The 24,327-nt window shown below is 40.4% G+C and overlaps 1 protein-coding gene across 1 annotated transcript in view; it reads left to right on the top strand.

Annotated features, from left to right (window-relative positions):
* The window catches only part of LOC122790655 (exonuclease mut-7 homolog), a gene marked incomplete in the record, with an annotated part of 2,442,473 nt that overhangs the window by 1,857,756 nt on the left and 560,390 nt on the right, over positions 1-24,327 (top strand). Inside the window, 1 exon segment of the mRNA XM_044058180.1 lies at positions 2,151-2,327. Within this exon segment, the coding sequence (XP_043914115.1) occupies positions 2,151-2,327 (177 nt within the window).

Here is a 24,327-nt window from a genome sequence, read left to right as displayed (position 1 = left end):
CAGCTTCCAACCAGTCACCACTTCACTTATCCGTACCTTGATCAAAAAATTAAAACCCACTACATTTTCTGCTGATCAACTCCCTGCCGAGTACCTAAAAAAATCAGCTGATGCTATTGCTTACCCCGTCTCAATACTAATCAATCGAACCATAGTAGAAGATAAAATTCCCTCCATCTGGAAAATATCCTATGTAATCCCACTTCACAAAGGAGGCAGCTCTACTGAATTCTCCAATTATAGGCCAATAGCTATACTCTCTCCACTTGCAAAGATTATCGAAAAATGTATTCATAGACAACTCATGCACCACCTAATCCAGAATCACCTTATGGCAGACACTCAGCATGGCTTCCGTCCTCATCACAGCACTACTTCAGCCCTCCTAGCCTTTACCAACACCATAAACCATAATCGCAACAGTAATTCTATATCCTTAGCTGCCTTCTTGGATCTTTCCAAGGCATTTGATGTGGTTGATCACCAACTTTTAATCCACACACTGTAAACATTCTGTCTAGATACTAGAGCCTTTCAGTAGTTTCAATCCTACCTGAATGGTCGACAGCAGGCTGTCCTCTGGCAGAACAAACTCTCTAACCTTCTACCTAATGCCCTTGGAGTACCACAAGGCTCTATACTAGGGCCCTTGCTGTTCTCCATCTTCATTAACGACCTTTATACTGTCATCCCAAAAGTCAGCTGTATCCAATATGCTGATGACTCTACTCTGATTTGCTCGGCCACATCTCCCATAGAGTTATGGTCAGCTACTCAGACCACCTTTAATACAATAGAAAACTGGCTTTCTGAACGTCATCTGATCCTAAATCCCAAAAAAAACTAAAATGTTGTTATTTTCACCAACACGTAGGTCTACCGCTTTCACCTTTACCATAAATTCAAATGTTGGCACAATAATCTCCCCTGACCTCTCTACAAAACTATTAGGTGTCATCACAGATAATAATCTAAAATTCGACCTACATGTTAACCAAACTATCAAAACCATCAATAAAAAACTAGGGTCACTTTACAGAATAAAAGCCTTCCTAACCCCTCCAGCTAAAATTGCCATAGATCGCTCTCACCTTCTTTCAACCCTTCTATATGCATCCCCTCTACTCTCGCATTTAAACAAGACAGTCCTTAAACTCTCAATTTGCTATAACCACATTGCCAGGTTTGCCACTGGGCTGCCTTTTAGGACACATCATTGCATCAATCTAAATCAGCTTGGGTGGTTTGAACTACCCAGCCTAATCCAGTATAACCAACTGATTATGGCCTATAAAATCCTCTATAATCCGGACAATACTCCTGCACTTAAAAATATTATCACCCCCTATAACAATCCTAGACCGCTTCAATCCTCTAACAAACTACTAATTCAGACTAGCAAAATTAATAACACAGCCGGTGACTCTCTCTCTGCAAACTCTGTAAGTAAAGCCTGCAACTCTCTTCCAGCTGATATTACCTTACTTTCCACCTTAGGTCAATTTAAAACTAGACTCAAACAACATTTGTCACTTAACTGGCTATGTCAATGTATCAAGCCTGGCTAACTCTCTCTAGAATGTGTATAAATCTGTTAACCAGCTTACTATGTAATTTAATTTAATCCTGACTTGTGCTCAGGATTAACTCTAACCTGTGGAACTTGTTTAATTTGCTTACTTATGTAATCTCTGCAGTCTGTTTGTAATATGTAATGCTGGTATTATGTAATGCTGTATCTGCTTACCCTTGGAGCTTTTCTCCCCGGGCCTCCACTGAAAATGGACATGCATCCAGTCGGACTATCCCGGTCAACAAATGTAAAATAAATAAAAATAAAAAATATGACTGTTGTTTACATGCAGCATTGAGTTATTGATTGCTCATTATCTATTATTTAATTAGAAATGGATGGCAGAGCCTTCTTTTAAGTTGTTTTCAGTGAATTGGATAGACTTTGCCACATTCTTTTCAACAGTGTCCTCACTCTCTAATATTGGCAGGCTACTCCAGTCAGGTTGTACAAAATGATGTTATTTCCATCATCAGGTGAATGAAGTGCCTCTGTCAAGCAAGTGAGGTCACTTAGAGAGAACTGAACTAGTTCACTCTGAGTATAACTACTTTCTCTCACTTTATTCTTTGTACAGAAATGTGAATCTTCTGAAAGTGAGCTGGTGACATCAAGTTCTCAGTCACCAATCGCCCCAAAAGAGTTCCATGTGATCTGTGACAACATGCTCCAGGGCCTTGGAAGATATCTGCGCTGTCTTGGGGTGGACGTCAAAATGTTGGAGAATGATGATGACCACAGGAAGGCAGCTGAGGTGAGTATCCTAAATGCGCTTTATCCTTAGGAACCAGTACCACAACATAAATTGCTAGTTGCAGTTGTAACTTCCAGTAGGGAAAAAGTAAAGTGACGATTTTCATATGGCCTGGTTTGTGTACGAAGTGAGGAGTGGATTACACTATTTTTCTTTAGAAAAGAAAAACTGCATGAACTAAAAATAATGGTTCGCTGCACTGTCTGGTGGATGCTGATGCTGTATTTTGATTTGGGCTCTGCTGTGAGCTAGGACACATTTCCTGTAAAATGGTTACTTCAGGTGGTTCTCCATCTTATTATGTCTGCCAGTTATTTTGAATAAGCAGAAATAGCTGGAAGCTTTCAGCAGTATGTAAGCTGTCAGTGAAGCACCTACACTAACTTAGAACATGGTATTTGACAGTGCCCCACTCATCCTTGTTACATATTAAGGTGTAATGCATTAGGATGTCCTGCAGCTCCAGAAGAAAAGTTTATAGCCAGTACTGCGTAACACAGGGAGTGCTGATATAATTCCAGATCATTGCTTTTTCTATAAGGAAAGCCCCCTCATTATTGTTTATAACAACTGGCTAGTCATAGAGATATCATGCCAGATTTATTAAGTGCTGTAAATGTTTCAGCTTCTTTTCTCATGTACAAGCATTAACCAGAGAAACAACTGCATGGTAATCCGTAGTTCCATTTGGTACCTTTTGACCATGTATATAGAGTTAATTCAGCAATGTTATAAAGTAAAAGGAAGAGTCATTTGTTAGAATCTATTTCAGCACACAATCTTTGTGTATAATTATTGTCATTAATAATTTGTTGTTTCTCCTTTGAGGTTTTGCACCATTGCACCTCAAGGATATGTACTGAACTATTAAATGTGGCCCGTTGTCTATTAAGTCCATGCCTTCAGTCAGTTTTTGACTCATCTCCAAGCCATGACCTCATAATATGTTTCTTTCAATAATTTTTAAACTGCTTCCCCCTTCCTTTTCCCACCAAAGTTTTGTCTCTGAGCGCTGTAAGCTTCTAAACAATCTACTTAAATGCGGCCCAGGAGCAGATGCCCTTCGTACCTACTTTTTGAAAATATGTACTACATGTATATGCCGCAGTGGTGCAGTTGTAGCGTTGTCGCCTCACAGCAAGAGGTTCTCTCGTTCGATTCTTGGCTGGAGTGCCTTCTGTGTGGAGTCTGCATGTTCTCCCCGCGGTCAAGTGGCGTTCGAAAGACAGGCGTGAATGGGCGTGCCTTCGTTGAAGGTTGGGCATCGAGCTGGCACCCCAGCACCATAAAAATCTACTGCCAACCATTAGTGGACCGGAGTTCCGTTGTGGCGACCCCCTAACCAGGAAAAGCCAAAAGAACAACAATTCTTGTTGCTCTTTCTTGTTCAACTGTTTCATTTCTTTTACCATTCAAATAATTTCAGTAGCTACGGTAAACTGCCACTGTCGTCTTCCCTACTTTAGGAAACAGTTTTAAGATTTTCATCAGCCAACTAATTTGCCTTGTTCATTTACAGTCTAAGTTCTAGGAATCTGTAGCATAATTTTAGTTCATAAATAAGTAGCAGACATTCAGTCTGCAGACCGATACAGGCCTAGCCAATATTCCATGTTCAAAATTGTCTTCCAGCTTCAAGGAAGGCGCTGTGCAAGATAGACTGTAGAGAATTTGAGATTACCCATCCAGTTATCTAGTTTTATGTTGAAGGTAGCAAGGGCGCTACTCTGCTTGATATGCAACAAAAGTTTGTTCCAGAGGTGGGAGGATATGTTGGGATATGCATCTGCCACACCAACATGTTCTACTTACCTGTTAGTGTATATTTACTTCCTTAAACCCAAGTATCTGGGGGGAGACATTTGTTCATTGAAGGAATAGAACATCAAAAAGGGTCAGCTCTTTTTTGGCTGAAATGGCTAGACACTTATTCCCACAGAGGAATCTGTAAGAGGCTTAGTACAGATTAAGGGCTACCAATCTGTCCCAATATCTAAGGTTTTTAATGCAACTGATCCTTGTAGTTATGAACCCCTGAGGTTTCTGATGTTGACTGGTATGATTAGACAAATATATAAATTCAGTAATGTGTCTGACTGATAAATGTGTAAAGGAGAAGTATTTTTATCTAGAAGAGATTCCTTTGGAAATTGGATGAACCATATAGAAGGCTTTCTGTACTATGTGGAGACATGAAAGTCAGAAAATAAGGAATTATCAGTATGAGTGTCTTAGATCCCCTTTGACAGTTTTTGATTAAAAGTGTGTGTAACCAGTATAGTATGTGAAAATGCTTTGATTACCCAAGTACACTGTAATGCATTTTTTCACATTTAATTTGAGATTATTATTGGAGCTGTTGTGTCACTGGGAGATCAATTAAGAACTCTCAAGTTACAGTGTTCTGCAAACATAAATATAAACCAGGAGGATTTGCTTGAAAGTCTGAGAAGCAGATTCCAAATAAGCGAGGGCCTAACACTGAGCCCTGTGTTAAACCACTGCTATTTGTTTTTGTTTGTTTCTGGAAGTGACACGTGACGCTTAACAAAATGGGTTCTGTCAGGCAAACATCTGTTCAACACACCACATAAGGATGTAAATTCAGATGTACAGTCCTGTTAAGAATGTCTGCATGGTGAATGCTGTCAAAGGCCCTGGTCTAGTCCAGATATGCTGCATATACTGCAGAACTGCTATTCAATGCATTGGTGACTTTTCTGAAGAAATTAATGAGGTTGGGGAAAAGAAGTTGTGCATGGATGGATGAATTTAAGAGGCAGAACTTTACTTTGACAAACCCAAATTGATGAGGATTCAGGGTTCAGAGAATTTCAATATCTAGATTAATGAGGTTATAATATGTTCCACTGCTGTGCATATGAGTTTATGAGACTAATGAAGTCCATAATTAATATGGTCAGTGGTTGTGACACCCTTGTGTAATAACTTTACAGTAGCTGTTGTCCAGGCTTCCGGAATGTAACCAATGGAGAGCCTTGCATTAAAGAGGTTGAGTGGGTTTCATGTATGTCATATTTGGTTTAGATAATCATATATCCTGGTATATTATCAGGACCATGGATGAAGTGTTCTTAGTGCTTGAAATAGCTGAAAGAACATATTCCATAGTAAGTGAAGGGGGTGGCTGCATCTGCAGAATCTGTTGAATAGCTGTAACTGTGGGTGGAGTAAAATTTGCATTAAATTTGTCAGCTGGCATATTAAGTATTTCCTTTGCATCAGAGTGGGCATTGTGAACTAGGTAGAACGTTGCCGCATGTTAGTTCTTAACTTCCTGATGTAATTGAAGAAAGATTTGTACTTATTGTTGGTGCTATTATAGTTTTATAGATTCATAGAGTAATAGATTATTAGGCTAACTTAAGCTCTTTACTAGTTTGACTGTGTACTATTAATACGACCTCCTATAAGTATTATTAATCTGATTGTTTACAATTTAAAGTACTTGTTTATCAAGCACTATAATAAATTTTAACTTAATTTCTTTCTCTTGATATATACTTTTTATACAGGTATTGAATCATAGGGGTTTGTTAAATTTCTGATCAAAATGATTCATGTTGATGATGATGAACCAGTTCAGCCCACTGGACAGAAGTGTCCCTTTTCCTGGGTGACCCATGAGCATTGTCTGGACAAGTGATTTGCTCAGGGTCACACTATGGGGGGAGGGGTGGAAAGAATCAGACCCTGCATCGTTGACCACAGGTAGCAGTTTAACAGCTCAGAGCCTTAATCCTCTACATTAACTTTCATGCATCTAATGTCATTAAGAGAAAATGGTGTAGAGCTTCCTATGGAGAGTAACATATTCAAAGAATTGAAATGAAACAAAATCTGTAAGCTGTGGGGTTAGTCAGAACATTATAAAAATAACTGTAACAGGGATTGGTGGGGGTAAAATGATTGTAGGAAGAACTTACAAAGTGCGCACATAGAAGAGGGAGGGAGATGTCCAGAGAAACAACTACTTGGCTTGTAGTCATTCAAGTCAAAATGTAATGAGAGAGAGAACCAATTGACTTTTTATGTAATTATTATTTTTTTGAGAAACCCTCAAAAGAAGCCATGCATTATAAATAAGTACGTAAGTATTTATGTTTTAAAACCGTTAAATGTTATTGACGGAGTTAGTCCAACAGGTAGACTCTTGATATGCTGTGGCTGGCTGACAGGCTGGACAAAGAATCACCATTTGACCTTGTAACAAAAAAACAGAAATACTTAGCAAAGTCATTTAATTAGTTAATGCAACATTGTACTTATTTGGTTAATTGCTGTACTGAAATATCCATCCTTCCATCCACAACCCCATTTTTTTCCCAGTTTTGCACATTGGGTCAGGGTGCACTTCATCAGTGACAGTCATCTAGAGCCAAAGTTTACACCACCAGGTGGCTAGCCATGCCAAAGTAAGTCTTCCACACCACACACACACCTTTGGCCAGTTTAGTGTGTCAAGTCAACCTACTGCATATCTTTGGAATGTGGGACAAAACTGAAGCACCTGGAGGAAACCCACACAAACAAAGGGAGGACATGCAGAGTCCACACAGAAGGCAGCCTAGCTGAGATTTGAACAAGGGAACATCTTGCTGTGAGGCAACAACACTATCCGCTGAGATACTGCGCTGCCCTGTCCTGAAATATATAAGCAGTTTAATTACACTTCTTGATGCAGTGAAATCTGTAGCTCAGTTAACTAAAACTGTGCTGATTGCAGGCTGTTACTGAATTGCACTACGGTCCTGGAGGTGGGATGCAGTTAGAAGTGCCATCACATTTAGTGTTGTAGGCATGGAGGAGACATTGTTTACTGTATGAGCTGTAGGTCTGCCATAGCTGGAAGCTATTTTCCTCTTAGTGTTCTTAATGTGATGTTCCAAATAGTAGCAAATAAAATGGAGTGGCAAAGTCTAGTTGAAAGAATTTATAAGTTGTACAAGTGCCTTGCTGAAATGTTTTATATGGCAGCAGAACATATTCAACGTGTGACATAAATACCCAAACAGGGTTAGAAAATGAGGGAACTTACAGTAAAAATGAAGTGTTCTTCATGTACCCATTATGGATGCTTTCATAAGTGATGGGTGTCATAATAGACTTAAATGTTCAAAACAACAGGTGTTTTCGGTAGTTTCATTTGTAGACGGCTTAATAGCTTGTGAGATGTCCCTTAGTCTAAACGATGCTCCAAATAACATAGTTAGTCTTGTTTAGGTTAATTAGTAATTGTCTAACTTCAAACAATCTAAATAATTTTGTGTGGTTTTTCTGTAGTCGTAGAGTGACAGTATATATTGAGTGTTGGCTGACTTTACAACACGGTGCAAATACTCTACATGAAATGTGGGATGCAGCTGATTCAGGTGATATGGTAAGAGTTCATGTAGATTATTAATACTAGAAGAGAAAAGATTGACCTCCTGAAGAACTTCTATCCCATTTATGACAGTTGTACATAATGACAAGGTCATTCCATTATAAAATGTTTGGAATTTGCAGTTTTTAACTATGTTAAAGCAGTTTGTGCCCATATCCTAGTACAGATGTAGTGCTGTATGTTGTGAATGATCCACAAGTGATCTCTTTTTACCAATCCAGTAATAGGTATAAAGAAAATCATGGTGTTGATGAAACAGTGCCTTTTAGTTAGCAATAGTACATTAACTTCTGTCCTTGTGACGTGGTAACCTTATTAGCAGACAGCTGAATTAGAATGGCTGCAGGTTCAGCTTTTGACCATGCTTCATTGATAGCTAATACATCAGTATTTTGTTATGAAGTCCCTTTTATAGTATTTCTTGTGCATATACCAACATTATTAAGGGCAGTTTTCAACATAGGAAGTTGGATAGTTTTTTGAGGAAAAATTTGGATGACTAGAAGTATAAATGAAGGTACAGTCTGCGGTTCAATGTTACATGCTCCATCACCATCTAAAAGCTACATCTGCTTCAAGTAGGTAACAGATTGGGCTGTTTAAGTGCTGTAAATAGTAAATATATTATCCTGTCATTTTTATTTACATATGGAGCTTATAACCTACCTGCATTATAGTGATGACAAGCTATTACAATCAGATGTAGTTGAAAATTCAGCTTAAAAAATGAGAGAGAGGATACTTAAAGGAAAGAGAAATGACATGAAGTGAACAGTCCACAGTGGATGTTAGGGCATGTCTTTTAGATTTTTTTGGTGAAGTAAAAGTACAGAAGATGAAATTGCTGATTGCATAAGAAGCTGGGATTGAGTCAGGAATTTGGAAGGAAAATTCTGAGAGTAACAAAAAGGTTAAAGTGTACAAGCAGGTAGGACTAAGTGGAAGTGATATTTCTGTAAGATAGCTGAAGTGTACATTGGAATAAAGCTTTGGAGTCAGACCCCAGATGAAAAGGGTGGGGGAGGGAGACTCAGAAGTTAAGATATGGAGCAAATTACCAAGAAAGCTCTGTAAGAGTCCACATCAAGTTAAAGTAAGACAAGTAACTTGAATTAAGTAGGTCTGTTGCTGTCAGAAGCCATGGTCAAACACCATCAAGGTTATATAGCATTGTTGTCTCACAGCAAGATGTTCTTATGTTCGATTCTTTGCTGGGGTGTCTTCTGTGTGGCGTCTGTATGTCATCCCTTTGTTCATGTTGTTTTTTTCCATTTGTTCTGCTTTCCTCCCACATTCCAGAGACATGCAGTAAGTGGATTGGACACACTAAATTGGCAGTAGGTGTGAGTGTGCTGTGTGTAGATGTGGTATGGATGAGCAACCATGGCAGGGCTAGTCAGCAGGTGGTGAGAACCTTGGCTCATGATGATTACCACTGACATAGTGACACCCCGACCTCATCGCATTTACAAAAATGGGAAAAGTGGGTTATGGATGGATATATGCAATATCTATCTACACACATATATATATATATATATATATATATATATATATATATATATATATATATATATATATATATATGTATATATATATATATATATATATATATATATATATATATATATGTATATATATATATATATATATATATATATATATATATATATGTATATATATATATATATATATATATATATATATATATATATATATATATATATATATGTATATGTATATATATATATATATATATGTATATGTATATATATATATATATATATATATATGTATATATATATATATGTATGTATATATGAAGAGAGAGGGATGTATATAGTTCTACTTCAAAACATCTAATTCCCATAACATCGAATCCCAAAACACTGAGACCATAACATCAAAAACCCAAAACACTGAAAATTCACAACATCGAAAACTCAAAACATTGAAACTTTGCATCACAACATCGAAAACTACAAAGCATGTGTAAATAACATCCCCTCCACCTATAACAACACCAGACTAGCAAACATACTTTTTACACTTGCCCCCCTGCACCCTCCACACCCCGGTAAATTACATATACCAACTCCGGGATTGCACTACAGTGGAAAAAAGTTAATTTCCTAACCCCACTGTATCGCGATTACCATACAGAATGTACACACAATGTCTAAATCACTTACCTGTATGGCCTAAAAACACATACAGATTGGCAACATAAACACTATAAATTCCTACAGTGTATAAGTAATAACTATATGTAAATAAAAACTACAGCATTTTATAGTGATACCACAAGATTAACAGATTAAACTGTAATATTTACATGTTTGATGATACACTACTCTATGTTATACATTTTCAACGTTATGAACTTCCATGTTATGAATTTTCAGTGTTTTGGGTTTTCGATGTTATGGTCTCAGTGTTTGGAGTTTCGATGTTATGCGAATTATATGTTTTGAAGGGGAACTATATATATATATATATATATATATATATATATATATATATATATATATATTTATGCGCTTTACCATCAGTTGGTTGACTTACATGAATGTCGACATCCTGAAGGTAAGCCATTCTACTTTGAAAATGGAAATGTTGACTTCCTAGCACTCATGGGTGAAGGAAGAATCTTGGTGCATGCAAATTTAAAACATTGCCCCCACACACTCCTTTTAATTATGTATGCTAACTCTTGAGATTGCGCAGTCCCCAGGGGTAAGATAAAATTCCCTTACCTGGGGATTGTTGATCTTGCACATTTGTGATTATCTGGTTCGTTGACCAAATGCAGTTGATTAAGCAGATGGCGACCAAACTAACAGAATCCCTATCTATCTATATATACATATATATATATATATATATATATATATATATATATATATATATATATATATATATATATATATATATATATATATATATATATATATAAATTTTAATGGTGTAGCAGACAGATAAGGATTGGTACCCTTTTAACTAATGGAGACAGCCTTTTCAATAATTTTAATGACATTTCCCATATTTTACAGAGTGGGTTAAATATAATACTCATTTACTGCAGATTGCTATGATACTGTTCAAGTAATTCTAGTCTGGAAGTGATTATTTACTTTTACAGTAGCAGAAAAAATCATGTACACTGACCTGGTATAACTTTGATTGTATTTGCTAAATCATTCCCGGTCTGTCTGATGGTGATCGTTTCTTATGTATTATAAAGACCAAAGCATACTGTGACAGATCACTTCTCCTTAAGCCAGTTTTGTAGTTGAGTATACACTTCAGAAGCCTGTTAGGGAAATATAACTTCAGTAAAACAAACTGAAGTTTGATGATAGAATACTGACAGTTACAAAAGCAGTTCTGTTAAGCTACACATTTTAGTACTGAGACTGCTATAAGCATTATCAACATATTACTTGTAGCACAGTTTTAAAACGCAGCTTTAAAATTAATAGCAGACATAGCTGAGTACAGGCTGTCTTGTAAATAACTTTACCGTACTACAGCAAAGAAAATGATACCTTTGCAGTAGGTGAAGCATTGACTACTTAAACCTTGCCTGTGATATAAATATGACCTGCTGGAGAGATAGGTATGTATCCTAGAGACTACCCCGTCTATGGAACAGGTCAATGAATGGAACGTCATATGAAGCAGATTCAAGTGCAACTTGGACAATTGGATGGGAAACCGGAAATTCATCCCTGGTTTGGAACCTATGTCTCTGATGCAAACAGGTAACCTGCAAATGGTTTATCTCCCAGGCCCATGCTTATTCTTATTCAAGGGTATCAGAACTTGTCAGAGATTTGGGATGCATGGCTAGGCTTAAAAAGGCCCTTGTGGTTGTTAGCCTAGTAAACACCTATGAACTAAGCTAATGGACTGTTATAAAAGACACCCCAGGATATCACACAGGAATCCATTTACACTCATGGGGAATCTAGTACATTCTTGTATGTATTTGGATTTAGGTTTCATTTCAAAAGATCATAATCATTGTACAGGTTGTTCCATTTGTGAATATATGGATATTGTAGGCTAATATTTAATTAATGGTTACTTGTGTGATTCCCACCACTGTTGCCAGTGTGTGACAGGCACCACAATGTGTCACCCCCCATGCTGGGCCAGTAATATAGGAGCCTTAATCCTCACTACTAACACTGGAGAGGAATGTGCACTTGGAATACAAATGGTTACACTCAGTATTTCCAGATGCAGAACTCTTTACATCAAGTACAATTTCCCTTAAGAGCACACAGGGAACATGCTCAGCCAGGGGTCTGGATGTATCTATATCTGTCTTCCTCCAGATCCCCAATAAGACTTCCCACTGGTACAGCTGTAGGGTTAGGTCCTCAGCTGAGTGTCCAAGCCAAGTCCTCCAGCACCCTTGCTGTGAACCCAGTGCTTCATGACCCTGCCCCAAGTAGCTGACACACACAAACTCTGAGAGATTTGATGTGCACACACACAAACTTTGAGAGATTTGATGTGCGCGCACACATCTGCAAAAGGCTGGCACATGTCTACTAGCTATGCCCCCTTCTGCCCAGACTATAAGGTAGTTACCTACTGCCACTAGACACTTCACAATCAGCTACTCTAAGGCCCTTAACAAAGGGTGTCCAATTATACTGGGTAATATTAATACTAATACAAATGGTAGTATTCACCAAGATGGCTAGACCTTCTGGAGTGGCCCACACAATGTCACCAAACAAATTTAAGTACTCTCAAAGGTTAGATACTCTGTACAAGAACCAGCCACAACAAAAGATTTAAGTATATTTGATGATAAATAATAAAAGATCATGAGAATGCTGAATATATATTCACAGTAAACCACAGAGTTCAAATCACAAGAAATATTGAAAAGAGCATTGAAGGACAGACTCGGACAAATAAAAAAAAAACAGTATCTAAACTGTTTCACTATATTCCTGACTGAATCTAAGAGAATTTACTGTTCCCTAATAACTTACTTGGGCAAGGCAAGATGAAGTATGTGAGTAGTCTTTCTAGTCAGGCTCCCAAACAGAATACTCTCTATATTCTGAGATTACTCCTTGTAAAATATAATATCCAAGATGACTTGCAGAATGACCTCATCTGGTCACCTGACTCTAGGTTCCTACAATATCTCCTTTTGAACTTTGAGACAGGACTTTAGCAGACTGCTAAAATACACAGTGTTTATGTCAATGCCTAGGAGCCAGAGACATTTACAATACTTCCACCCTTCTTTACTAAAGCTAATGGATAATGGCTGCCTCCAGACCTACCATCTCTGGAACTATTCCGCATTGTGGGTGCTGTTCAATGATTTAACAGCTCATTTACATTTCCCTTATTTTTCCTAAAATAAGCCAGCTGGTTAACCATTGTTGTGCCAATGTCCTCTATTAAAACATATACATTTAATTAGGATACCATAATACATGTATATTTCTTTTCATTTGAGCAGGGTGCACTGTTGATGCATTTTAATACAGTTAACACAAGCAAAGCTCACAAATACATTTTCATAGGTTCACATAGGTTAGGTTAGTACTAGGCTAACTGCCCTTGCGAGCCATTTTAAGCCTAGCCAATTATCCCTTGTGAGATTCAAACCCTGCATCTTGTGTTTGTAAGGCACACACCTTAACCATTAGGCCACCCCTCAACACAAGCATCTGTACAGATCAGTTTGATATACTGATGACATAGAATTATTTACAAAATTCCAGCTAGCTGTGCTGGCACAAATCATACATCCACTGCCCTACTTCTCCCTGGCATCTGGCAGTACCACCTATTGTCACAACTTGTCTAGGACTGATGGAGTTGGTTATTTCAAAACAGTAATTTATGCTTTAAGGTGGGCATGTAATTTATATTATATTGGGCACACTATTCAACCTATATGCGTTAGAACGCAGGAGCATAAAACATACTAAGAAAGCAACTTCGACTAATCCTGTAGCTAAGCATTTCAAATACAAAAGTAATTGTGAGAGTAAAATTTTAAAAGTTTTTATTAGGTGGTATTATCCTAATGCAGAACTTTATTTATATATTTTGATATACGGGGGGTTATAAGTATGAGTTTCATGGCTGTTTTTTCATTACGGTCTGAGAAAGCAAACTTACTGTTTGTGAAAGTGCTTACCTAATAAACATTTTTAAGAAAGACTGTGGATTTTGAACATTTGGAGACTCTGCTGTGAGCTGCTGGAAGTGGATTTTGCTGTTATTAAATATTTTTATGTATTGTAAAGAGGTATGGGTCATAATAATGTCAATCATGGATTTTATTTGTTGTAATTAATTATTTTGATAGCTGTTTAATTATGCTTCCATAATTTTCTTTCTTCATTTCACTCCCTCTTAGGTGGTTGGTATTTTCTAATCAGTTGCCTCTTTGCATTGTGGGAGTATATCAAAACTTCAAATACTGAAATGTTCGAACACCAAAACTCGAACTTGAAAGTTTGAAGACTGAAAATATCGAAGCCGCGGAACATCGAATTCTTTCCCAGGGAAAGAATTTGGTGGGCTGTTACCGCGGCTTCACTATTTCCTCCACTGTGGTGCGATGTCGGAGTTGGCATATTTAAGTTTGTGTGTGTGGGGGGCACAGCCCCTCACATTGGGGGATGAAGGGGGTGAAGCCCCCCACATTAGAAATAGTTTGTAGTGTTCGTGTGTTTTGAGTTTTGTACTGGAACAGCGATTTTTTTCCCAGGGAAAAAAAAATCACTATTCTCAGTCTTCGAGGTTTTAAGCTTTCGTGATTTTGGGTTCGATGTTATAACATTCGATGTTTTGACACTTCGATGTTGTGATATAGACCCTTGCATTGTGATGCATTTATGCTGGTATTTTAGTAACAGCTGAGTTGCTACTTGGCTTTTAATATTACATAAAATTTGCTTTTTGCTTCCTGATGAAAAGGCTGTTATTCTGACAAAAAAAAAAAAAAAAACTTTTGAACTATGAAAATTAGTAGCCTGTAAGGGGACTTGAGTGCAAATTGTTTACTAAAGTAATGCTCTGTCTGAAGAAGTTCTTGCCTCTCTAAACCAACAGAATTCACTGCACAATTAAGTCTTGATCCACATGAAAGACTGGGCAAAGATTAAAGGTCCAGCAACAACTTGTGTTAAAGTTCATATGGCTTCTTCCTGCAGGTTCCCCAAGTACATCAATAGATATATTCATTTAAGTAATCTGTAGTCGGTCTGTGTTGTATGATCAAAAGACCATATGATCGATTCCGAGAAAATCAAATCTTGAAATGTCAAATCAACTTTTCATCTGGAAGCCTATGTTTTTTGGATGTTGGGTGCTTGCCCTTTTCATGAAGTGGAGCAATCACAGAGTTTGTATATATAATAGCCAGGGAGTGTGGGGTTGCACCCCCCTGCAAAAATACCATCTAAAATACCTATTTCTTCACAAACCTAGAATTATGGATCAGTTCCTTTTGCTTTTTCACCTTAATTCAGATGATGTTTCTTCATTGTCTGTCTCCAAAATGACCAGTGTTCAGGCCATATTTTTCACTGCTTCTTTGCTTGCACATACTGTGAGTTTCATTTCCTATCTGTCAGCAAAGCTAACTGTTCCCACATCATAGAGCATACTGCTTCTTCTGTACCACCATTTAAGCATTTCTTTAGCCATTATCACATGTTGTCTGACTTGGTGCCTTTTGTTTCCCCCCTCAAAATGTTTCAAGTCTAGCCTGCCCTCACAAAACTCATTTGCCAGTCCTTTTCACAAATTGTTGACTGGATGTAATGTCAGTTATATTTATAACTAAGTTTCCTATCCCTTCAGTTACGAAACATTACTAGACGTCATAACTGCCCTTAAAAAATGTACATATTGCTTCATACATCTGTTTTCTTCACTACATACTATCGATTCCAAATTAATAATGTAAAGTTGTTCATTCTCGCTGTTTGTTCTTACACGTGGGTTCGGAGCCGATCCATCTAGATCTCTGAGAAGCTCGAGACGCAGTCCCTATCCCATGATGCTCTGCTACCAAACAACAGATCTAGTTTGCCACTGCAACGGATCTCACGCTCTTCACAAGAAGCTCGGGCTAGTACCCTTTTTTTTCTTGTCTATTCACAGAAAATTTTCTATAACTGTGATAGTTTGTGATATATATAATTGTAGTAGTCTAAATATTACTTGTTTGTGTTTTTTTTAGGTACTTAGCGTGTGCTTTGTGTGTTTTCTTAGGAGCGGTTGCTCCTAGGCCTTTGGCCGTTTCTTTAGTTGAGTTTTTGACGGGGCTCTGTCAGTGATTCTATCTGTTGTTTTTTTTTTTTTTTTTTGTGAAATAGAGTTAGTGAGTGTTCAGGGATCTGAATTTTTTTTTTGTGATTCTTAGAGTTCTTAATAGCTACAAAGTAGAGTTAGTGAGTGTTCAGGGATCTGAATATTTTGTGTGATTGCTAGTGTTCTTAATATTTGTAAAGTTCAGGGTTCTGAACCTTAGCAATTGTGCTGTTTTCTCATTTTTTTTTTTTTTTTTTTTTTACACATGTCAGAAAAACAGAGATCAGGGTTCAAGCGGTGTGGCTGTGGACAGAAGATGTCCATCACCGTCCACCACACCTTATCTGTTTATTGTTTAGGGCCTTTAAACCTGCAAGAGGACTGTTGCATCTGCCACTCTTCTAGTGGCAGAGTTATGCTGGAAAGGCGTAGAAAGCTTATCGGTAGAGGCCTCTTAAAATCAGACTTCCTAGTGGCTTTAGATAAGTCTGAACAAACCTCCAAATCTTCGAAGGGGTCGAAGTCTTCCAAGGTGTCATCGGAGCCCAAGTCATTGGCTCCGAGCACCATGAGGAAGATTCGGTCACCGGCTCCTCAGCCCTTGGAGCCGAGCACCGAAACGTTGCCTCGGAGCCAAGTCCCGAGTTTGGAACCAGTACTGGAGGTTTTAAAGTCTCAGATCCTTTGGTCAGTGGATTCTTCGGCTCCTTTGACCCGTTCTTCCAGGACCCTCACGGATGATGATGTGGACCGTGTGGTACAGAGACTCTTGGAGAACCCGGCCTTGTGCAAATTGCTTTCGGCTTCATCTCATCTGGCATCGAAGCCCGACACTCCCCTGTCACAGTTTCTGCTCCTCCTCTAAGACCAGTCGAGCCTTCAGAGCCGGAAGATGAGGACCTGATAGTTGTGGAACCCTTGGAGCCGAGGCCTATTCCAGTGCCTTCGTCCCCGTCGACCTTGACATCTTCGGTTCCGATCGAAGGGTCTTGGAGCCGACACTCTCTCGCTGGGTCTGGGGGAGAGAGTCGACCCAAGGCTTCATCCTCTGATGAAGTCCCTAGGAAGAGACTGTGCAAGAGGAGGCACTTGGATTCCCCTCAGGAATCCTTGACATCAGACACCAACTTAGAGGAATCAGAAGGGTCCCCACGGTCCCTCTCAGAGGATGTCTCATTTGCAGACATCCTAGAAATACTTAAGCAGAGGGGTGACTGGCAGTCCCTTACCCCTACTGAGGATCAGTCGGTGCTCCTGAAGGCCTTTGGGTCTCAACCTTCCACTTCCTGGTTTACTCTGCCTTTCGACGAATTAATGGACTTGATCGCTCGAAAGGCGTGGGAGTCTCTTGATTCCATGGAACCGGTCCCTTAGAGGCCCAACAAATTTATCACCTCCCCTCAGGATAAGTCCTTTCTTACAAAGGGAGTCCCTGTTGATGCCATGGTGGTGGCGGCAGCCACCAAGAAAGAGATATCAGAGACCTCTTCTTCTGTCCATCCCCCTAATATAGATTCCGGGACGATGGACAGATATGGGAAACACATCTTTAGTTCTGCAACATTTGCAATGAGATTGCTTAACTATTTAACCCACTTTACCCGTCTTCAACGAGATCTCCTCAAAGAGCTTGGAGATACTCTACAGGGTAACACAGATGATGCTGTCTCCGAGAAAGTGACAGCACAGCTTAACACCCTTAATTCCATTGTAAACTCGTCCATGCGGCTCATTTCTTATGCAGCTGAGGGATTGAGCCGGGCAGCAGGTTTGGCGATAGTTCTGCGGAAACAATCCTGGATGTGCTTATGCTCCTTTGCGGAAGCCTTCAAGTCTTCCTTCGTTAATACCCATTTGATGGCTCTTCCTTGTTTGGGCCTAAAGTTAGAGACACTCACTAGGAGTGAGCAGGAAGGAAAGACTCTATCTGCCGTAGGAGTCCGTATTTCCACCCCCACTAGACCATACCCCAAAGGGCAGAAAGGTGGAAAAATGTGGTTCCGGAAGTCCCAAGGAGCTTTCCAGAACACATGTTGTGAACCCCCCTCCATGGGCAGAGGAGGGGGGGTATAATGGTAGACACCACCCAGGCAGCAGAGGGGGTCTGCAGAACCAGGGTGACAGGGAGCAGTTCCTGAGAGGAAGCCCGACCGTCCTGCTCTGGAGGTAGTCAGGGGCAGCTTAGCTTTATGCCCAGATGCCTGGCTAGGTATTACATCAGATTCCTGGGTAAAAAGCATAATTACCAGAGGTTACATCATTCCCTTTTCAGAATCCCCTTCCATTCGTGCAAGAATCCCAGACATTCCACCCAGTCTGCGGAATCTAGAAGCCATAGAAATTCAAAGGCTGCTGGAAAAAGAGTCATCCAGCCACTCCCGGTGGAACAGATAGGATCTGGAACTTACTCCAGGTTCTTTTTAGTTCCAAAGAAAACAGGGAACTGGAGGCCCATCTTAGACGTCAGCAAACTAAATACCTTTGTCAAAAAGGAAAAGTTCCGGATGGTCACGCTTTAATCGATACTTCCATTTCTCGAAACGGGTGATTGGATGTGCTCGATAGATGTCAAGGATGCGTACTACCACATCAAAATGGCCAGGCAATCCAGAGATCACTTGCATTTCCCACTGGGGGTCAGTCACTACCAATTCCGAGCTCTGCCCTTTGTTCTCATCACAGCCCCCAGAGTGTTCACCAAATGCATGGCAGTGGTCACGGCTCACCTGAGACGTTTAGGATTCCGGGTGTTTCCATATCTCGATGACTGGCTCCTCACCACCACCACCAGGCATTAACTGATTCACGCCAGGGATTACACTATTAGCCTGTGCTCCCAGTTGGGCAGAACCTTAAATTTCGAAAAATCTGCTTTATCACCGTCGCAGCATATTTCCTTTATAGGAGCATATCTAGACACCACCACCACCCTGGTCAGATTGCCTCAAGAATGAGTAATTTCTCTATGAAACCAAGTATCCCTTTTGTTGATGGAAAAGAAAGTCCCTGCATTCCAAGTTCTGAAGCTGTTCGGCACCATGGCAGCAACCCTCATAGCGGTTCCTCTGGGGCGTATAACATGAGGATACTCCGATGGTTACTCTTCACACAGTGGTCTTATCAACAACTTCCAATGTCACACAAGATTCTGCTGACAAGTACTTGCAAAAAGGACCTCCTTTGGTGGTTGAACAGCCACCAAGTTACTGTAGGTCATCCATTTGTACTCCCCCCTCCCACAGCCACAGTGACCACGGATGCTTACCTGATAGGGTGGGGGGGGGGGCTGTGTCAGGGAAGAACTGTCCAAGGTACTTGGTCAGAGATGGAATCCAGTTTGCACATCAATGTCATGGAGTTGAGAGCGGTGTTCCTAGCATTGCAACACTTTCACGACTGTCTACCTCGAGAGACGATTGCAATACAGACAGACAACATGTCGGTAGTCTGGTAAATCAACAAGCATGGGGGAACCAGATCTTACCCCTTATGCCGAGAGGCCCTGAGAATTTGACAGTGGGCTGTATCCACCGGGCGCTTCTTGATAGCAATGCACATCCCGGGGTCATCCAACATGATAGCGGACAAATTGAGCAGAGCCATTCTGTTGCCTCACGAGTGGTCCCTCAAAGAATGAGTGGTGGAAAGGATATTCTGCAAATAGGGCCAGCCTTGCTGTGATCTTTTTGCATCCCCGATGAATGCCAAATGCAGAAGCTACTTTGCCCTGTACCCTCCACCGGGGGACATCCCAAGGGATGCACTCGTACACGATTGGCCCTCGGGTCTCTTATATGCCTTTCCTCCATCCCTGCTGATCCCCAAATTTTTACAGAAAGCCAAAAGCCTGCGAAGGACTGTTATTCTGATAGCCCTGTTTTGGCCTCTGCAGATATGGTTCCCTTTCCTTCAACAATACCAAGTGGAAGAACCTTGGGTTCTGGACCCAGTACCAGACCTTCTGACTCATTCATCGGGAGTTCATCACCCCTCTCTTGTATCCCTCAAACTGACAGCTTGGCTGCTCCACTTCCCAACCTAACCAGGTCTCATGATTTGTCCCCCGCGATTCAGCATATTCTGGTTTCCTCTCATAAAGTCTCCACCAGGAAACTGTATAACAGCAAATGGAAATGATTTGGTCATTGGGCTTATCAACATGGTATTGATCCCTTTATCTCCTTTTTTCATAGCATTTTGGAATTTTTGACTTCACTTTTCCACTGTGGTGCAGCAGCCGCTACTATAAGGGTTCAATTGGCTGCAATATCTAACTTCCATGTGGGATGCGGCGCTTCTAACATTATGTCCCACAGATTATGTAAAGCCTTTTTGAAAGGGACTCATCGCCTTCGACCCCCTATCAGACATCCGATTACTCCCTGGAATCTAAATTTGGTGCTGTCTCAACTCATGCTTCCCCCTTTTGAGCCCGCATCTTATTATCCTTTGAAGTTCCTTTCTTGGAAGACAATTTTCGTAGTGGCCATTACTTCGGGGTGTAGAGTTTCTGAACTTCAAGCACTCTCTATTAGGCCCCCATATTTGGTCTTTCACCCTGACAGGGTATCTCTAAGAACAAATCCATCCTTCCTCCCGAAGGTCTGTTCCGAAGCGAACTTGAACCAGTCCATTGGACTTCCCACTTTTTTCAGGCATCATGCCAGTAAATTGGAATACATGTTGCATAAGCTTAATGTTCACAGACAATTGAGATTTTATTTGGATAGAACAAAACAATTCAGAAAATCAGATCAACTATTTGTTTCCCATGCAGACAATAAGAAGGGCCTTTCCGGTATCCAAAGTTAAGTTGTCCAAATGGCTTTCTGATTGTATTAAGTTTGCATATTCTTCATCCCATCAACCTTTAGAACATGAAGTGAAAGCTCATTCTACCAGGGCTGTTTCTACGTCCTTAGCTCACGCAGCTCGTTTACATTTGGACACCATTTGTGCAGCTGCTACTTGGTCCAAACCTTATATGTTTATTACTCATTACAAAGTGGACAGGGCCTCCAGGGACAGGGCTTCCTTTGGTTCCACCGTTCTCAGGAATGTACTCCCGTGAGCCGCCCAGGATTAGGGTGCTTGAGATGCTACCCATGTGTAAGAACAAACGGCGAGATTGAACAACTTCACATAAAGAAGTTATGTTCTTATAACGTTCCATGTGAGTTGTTCATCTCGCCTTTGTTCTTACACTCCCTCCCACCTTTCCCCCTTTCATGTTCTGGAAGAATGGTTATGGCTGGTGGTCTGGTTGATCTTACTAGTATCCTCTTGTCAGCCAGGTTATCTTTTAGCTAATTGTAAATAGTTACTTTGTTATATTGGGTTCCTTAGTTGTGTTTCTTGCTGGGTTCAGCAAACTAGATCTGGGGTTTAGCAGCAGGGCATCATGGGATAGGGACTGTGTCTCGAGCTTCTCAGAGATCTAGAGCTTGGAAAGCGGCCAACTCAGAGGCAATGGATCGGCTCCGAACCCACGTGTAAGAACAAAGGCGAGATGAACAACTCACATGGAGCGTTATGGTAAGAACATAACTTCTTTTTTTTGTTAATGTATCTTGCTCTTAAACCACTATTACTTAAGTAGGCTCCGTTTGAGTATCTACTTTGTCTTCTAACACACGATGATTACTGCTTTACCCTTCACATTACCACTGCCGGAATTTATGTGAATAGTATTTTTTCTTAGTCTCTCATATATATCCTTTTAAGTGCTCTTAAGTCTTGCTAGCAGCTGATTTGATGGTGATATTGCTTGTACTTGTATATAAATAGAGTATTTCTGCAGTCGCACCTTTCTATCCTCCCTAATAAAACAGCTTCCCACTCACCTCACTACTCCTACTTTCCGTCTTTTCTTTTTTTTTTTTGTTTGTTTTTTTACACAGGGCATAACAATTATTATGCAGGAATAAATGGTTCCATTATCAGTGTGTTAACTTAAGCGGATTTGTTTCAACTCTTGCTTGAGATGTATAAACAACAGCTGATGTTCTTCGTGTTTCACTGTTGCAGTCATCACATTTGGGTTATTTGCCTGCAGGTAGCCTTCAGCCGGCCTGAATACCATAGTCTTGGGATTTCTACGTCGGATGCTGTCGCTTCTTCCATGATGTCAGGTCATCAGGGATATAAAACATGCAGCCGACATCATTACATCAGTCATTCTTGCCGTGCGGTACCCGAAGCAGAAGCAGTATGCAAGTGCCGGTCGGACGACTCCTGAAATTTTCGTTTTCGAGTTTCAGACCTGAAGTCTTCTAAAAGATAAGTACCCCATTGGGGATCCTTTTTTCTTGCTCTAACCAATGTCAGAAAAAATTAATAATTGTCTTGCCTGTGGAAAGCAAATACCTCACAGAGATTTTCATTCTTACTGCGTCACCTGTTTAAGCCCAGACCAAAACATCCCACGCTGTCGGTTTTGTGTCTTGTTCAACGCCCGTACTATTTGTTGTTGGGCAGTTTTTGTAGCGAAATTCTTTCGCTCTCTATCTCCGTTCTCCGAAATGGCTTTGATGAGCCATCCGACTCCAGATTTTCTGAAAAAGCGTAAGGATAAAGACAGAGATAGACCGCATAGGTCCAGAATTGCCGATGCTACCTTTAAACTAGTCGCCAGTCCGCCGGTACTCAGTGAGGCACTTTCGCAGCCCTTGATACCCACTTCTACAGATTCGTAGGCCTCTACTGAGACCCATTTGGAGTCCGGTATGCCGCAAGATGTTTCTTCGACAATGGAACCTGTGGATGTCTCTACCTTGGATGGGTCCGGAGCTGCTCTTGGGTGTATTCCAGCCTCCTGATCGTTATATTAAACTGACTACTTTGTTTCAAACCAAAAATACAGAATTTCTCAGGCCTAAAGTTCACACTACGCCTAGGAAACCGACGATCAAAGCACATTCTCAGGCTCACAAGCCACAAAACAAATGCTTAGAATGGCTGAAGACCTCATTAACTTAATTAGGGGAAGCCAGCCTTCCCCCTCAAAGAGACCTAGAACTGATTTTCCTTCTGATTCTTCTGATCAGGAATCTGAGTACTCTGATCTCTCTGATTACCAGGACATACCCTTATCTACCTATGAGGATTCTGATGCAGAGGACTCCATTCCCTCTGCTTCCCCGCAGGAAGATTTTTCTTTTGGTGAAACCCTATATACCCTTAAAGAGCATTTCTACTGGGAGAGCCAGGACTACTCTCAGTCCAAGAAGAGTCTAAGGGAATTTTTAGATTTGCCACAGCACAGGCCTCTGTCTATCCCGCCTGTTCTGGAAATTGTAGATGATGTCTTCTTGGAATCCGGCCTTACCCCTGATACCTTGCCTCAAGCTCCCAGGAAGCCTGACAGGTTCTACAGAGTACCTGACTCCCACAAATTCCTTTTTAAGAATCCTTCTGCGGATCCAGAGACCATTTCCCAGGGACCTAAAGGCATTAAGGCTACAACTCCGAAAAATCCTACCCCTTCGGACGGGAATTCTAGGACTTTAGACAGATGGGGTAAGAAGGTATACACCTCTGCTACTGTAGCAGTTAGGGCCTTGAATTGCCAGCTTCATATGTTAAAGTATCAGTAGCATGTTATGGAACTAATTAAACAGAAAATTTTGTTGATTCCTGATTGTACAGAACGCAAAGATTTGCAAGAGTTAATGCATTCTGCTAACCAAGTTGGTAAACATGCTTTGCAATGTGGGTTTGATGCCTTAGAAGCATTTTGCAGGGCTGCTGTCACTGGGTCTGTTATTGGAAGGCATGCTTGGCTTAAGGGACAAAACTTGCCAGGTCATGTCAAAGCAAAATTACTAGATGCACCATTAAACCAAGAGTGTCTGTCTGGCAATTAAAGCAGAAGTCGTCCTCAAAAGGATGGAGGAAAAAGCTAAATCTATGCAAACTGTTAAAGATTTCTTACAAGTACAGCCACTTAGATTCAGTAGGCATTGGCCTCCGAAAAACTGGTCCTTTCCAGCCCCTTCCAGGCCTTCTCAGTCCAAGCCCAGGGGCAGCAGACCATCAAGAATTCAGTCTCAGGTTATACACAGATCTAAGCAGTAGAGTGCTCCCACGTCCAAAACAGGGAGTATTAAGCCACCAGCCTGTGGTAAAATGGCACAATGACTTATCCTTAACTCTTCCAAGCCTTGCCCTAGTACTTACACCTTTAGGAGGGAAACTTGCCCTGCATGCCAAAAACTGGGAATGCATTACCCAAGACAGATGGGTCTTAAAAACATTGTTTCCCAGGGATACAAATTCCACTTC

The sequence above is a fragment of the Protopterus annectens genome, chromosome 16.part0, assembly GCF_019279795.1.
Source record: "Protopterus annectens isolate FY-2018-M chromosome 16.part0, PAN1.0, whole genome shotgun sequence".
NCBI lineage: Eukaryota > Metazoa > Chordata > Ceratodontiformes > Protopteridae > Protopterus > Protopterus annectens.
This window is presented reverse-complemented; position numbering and strand designations above follow the sequence as displayed.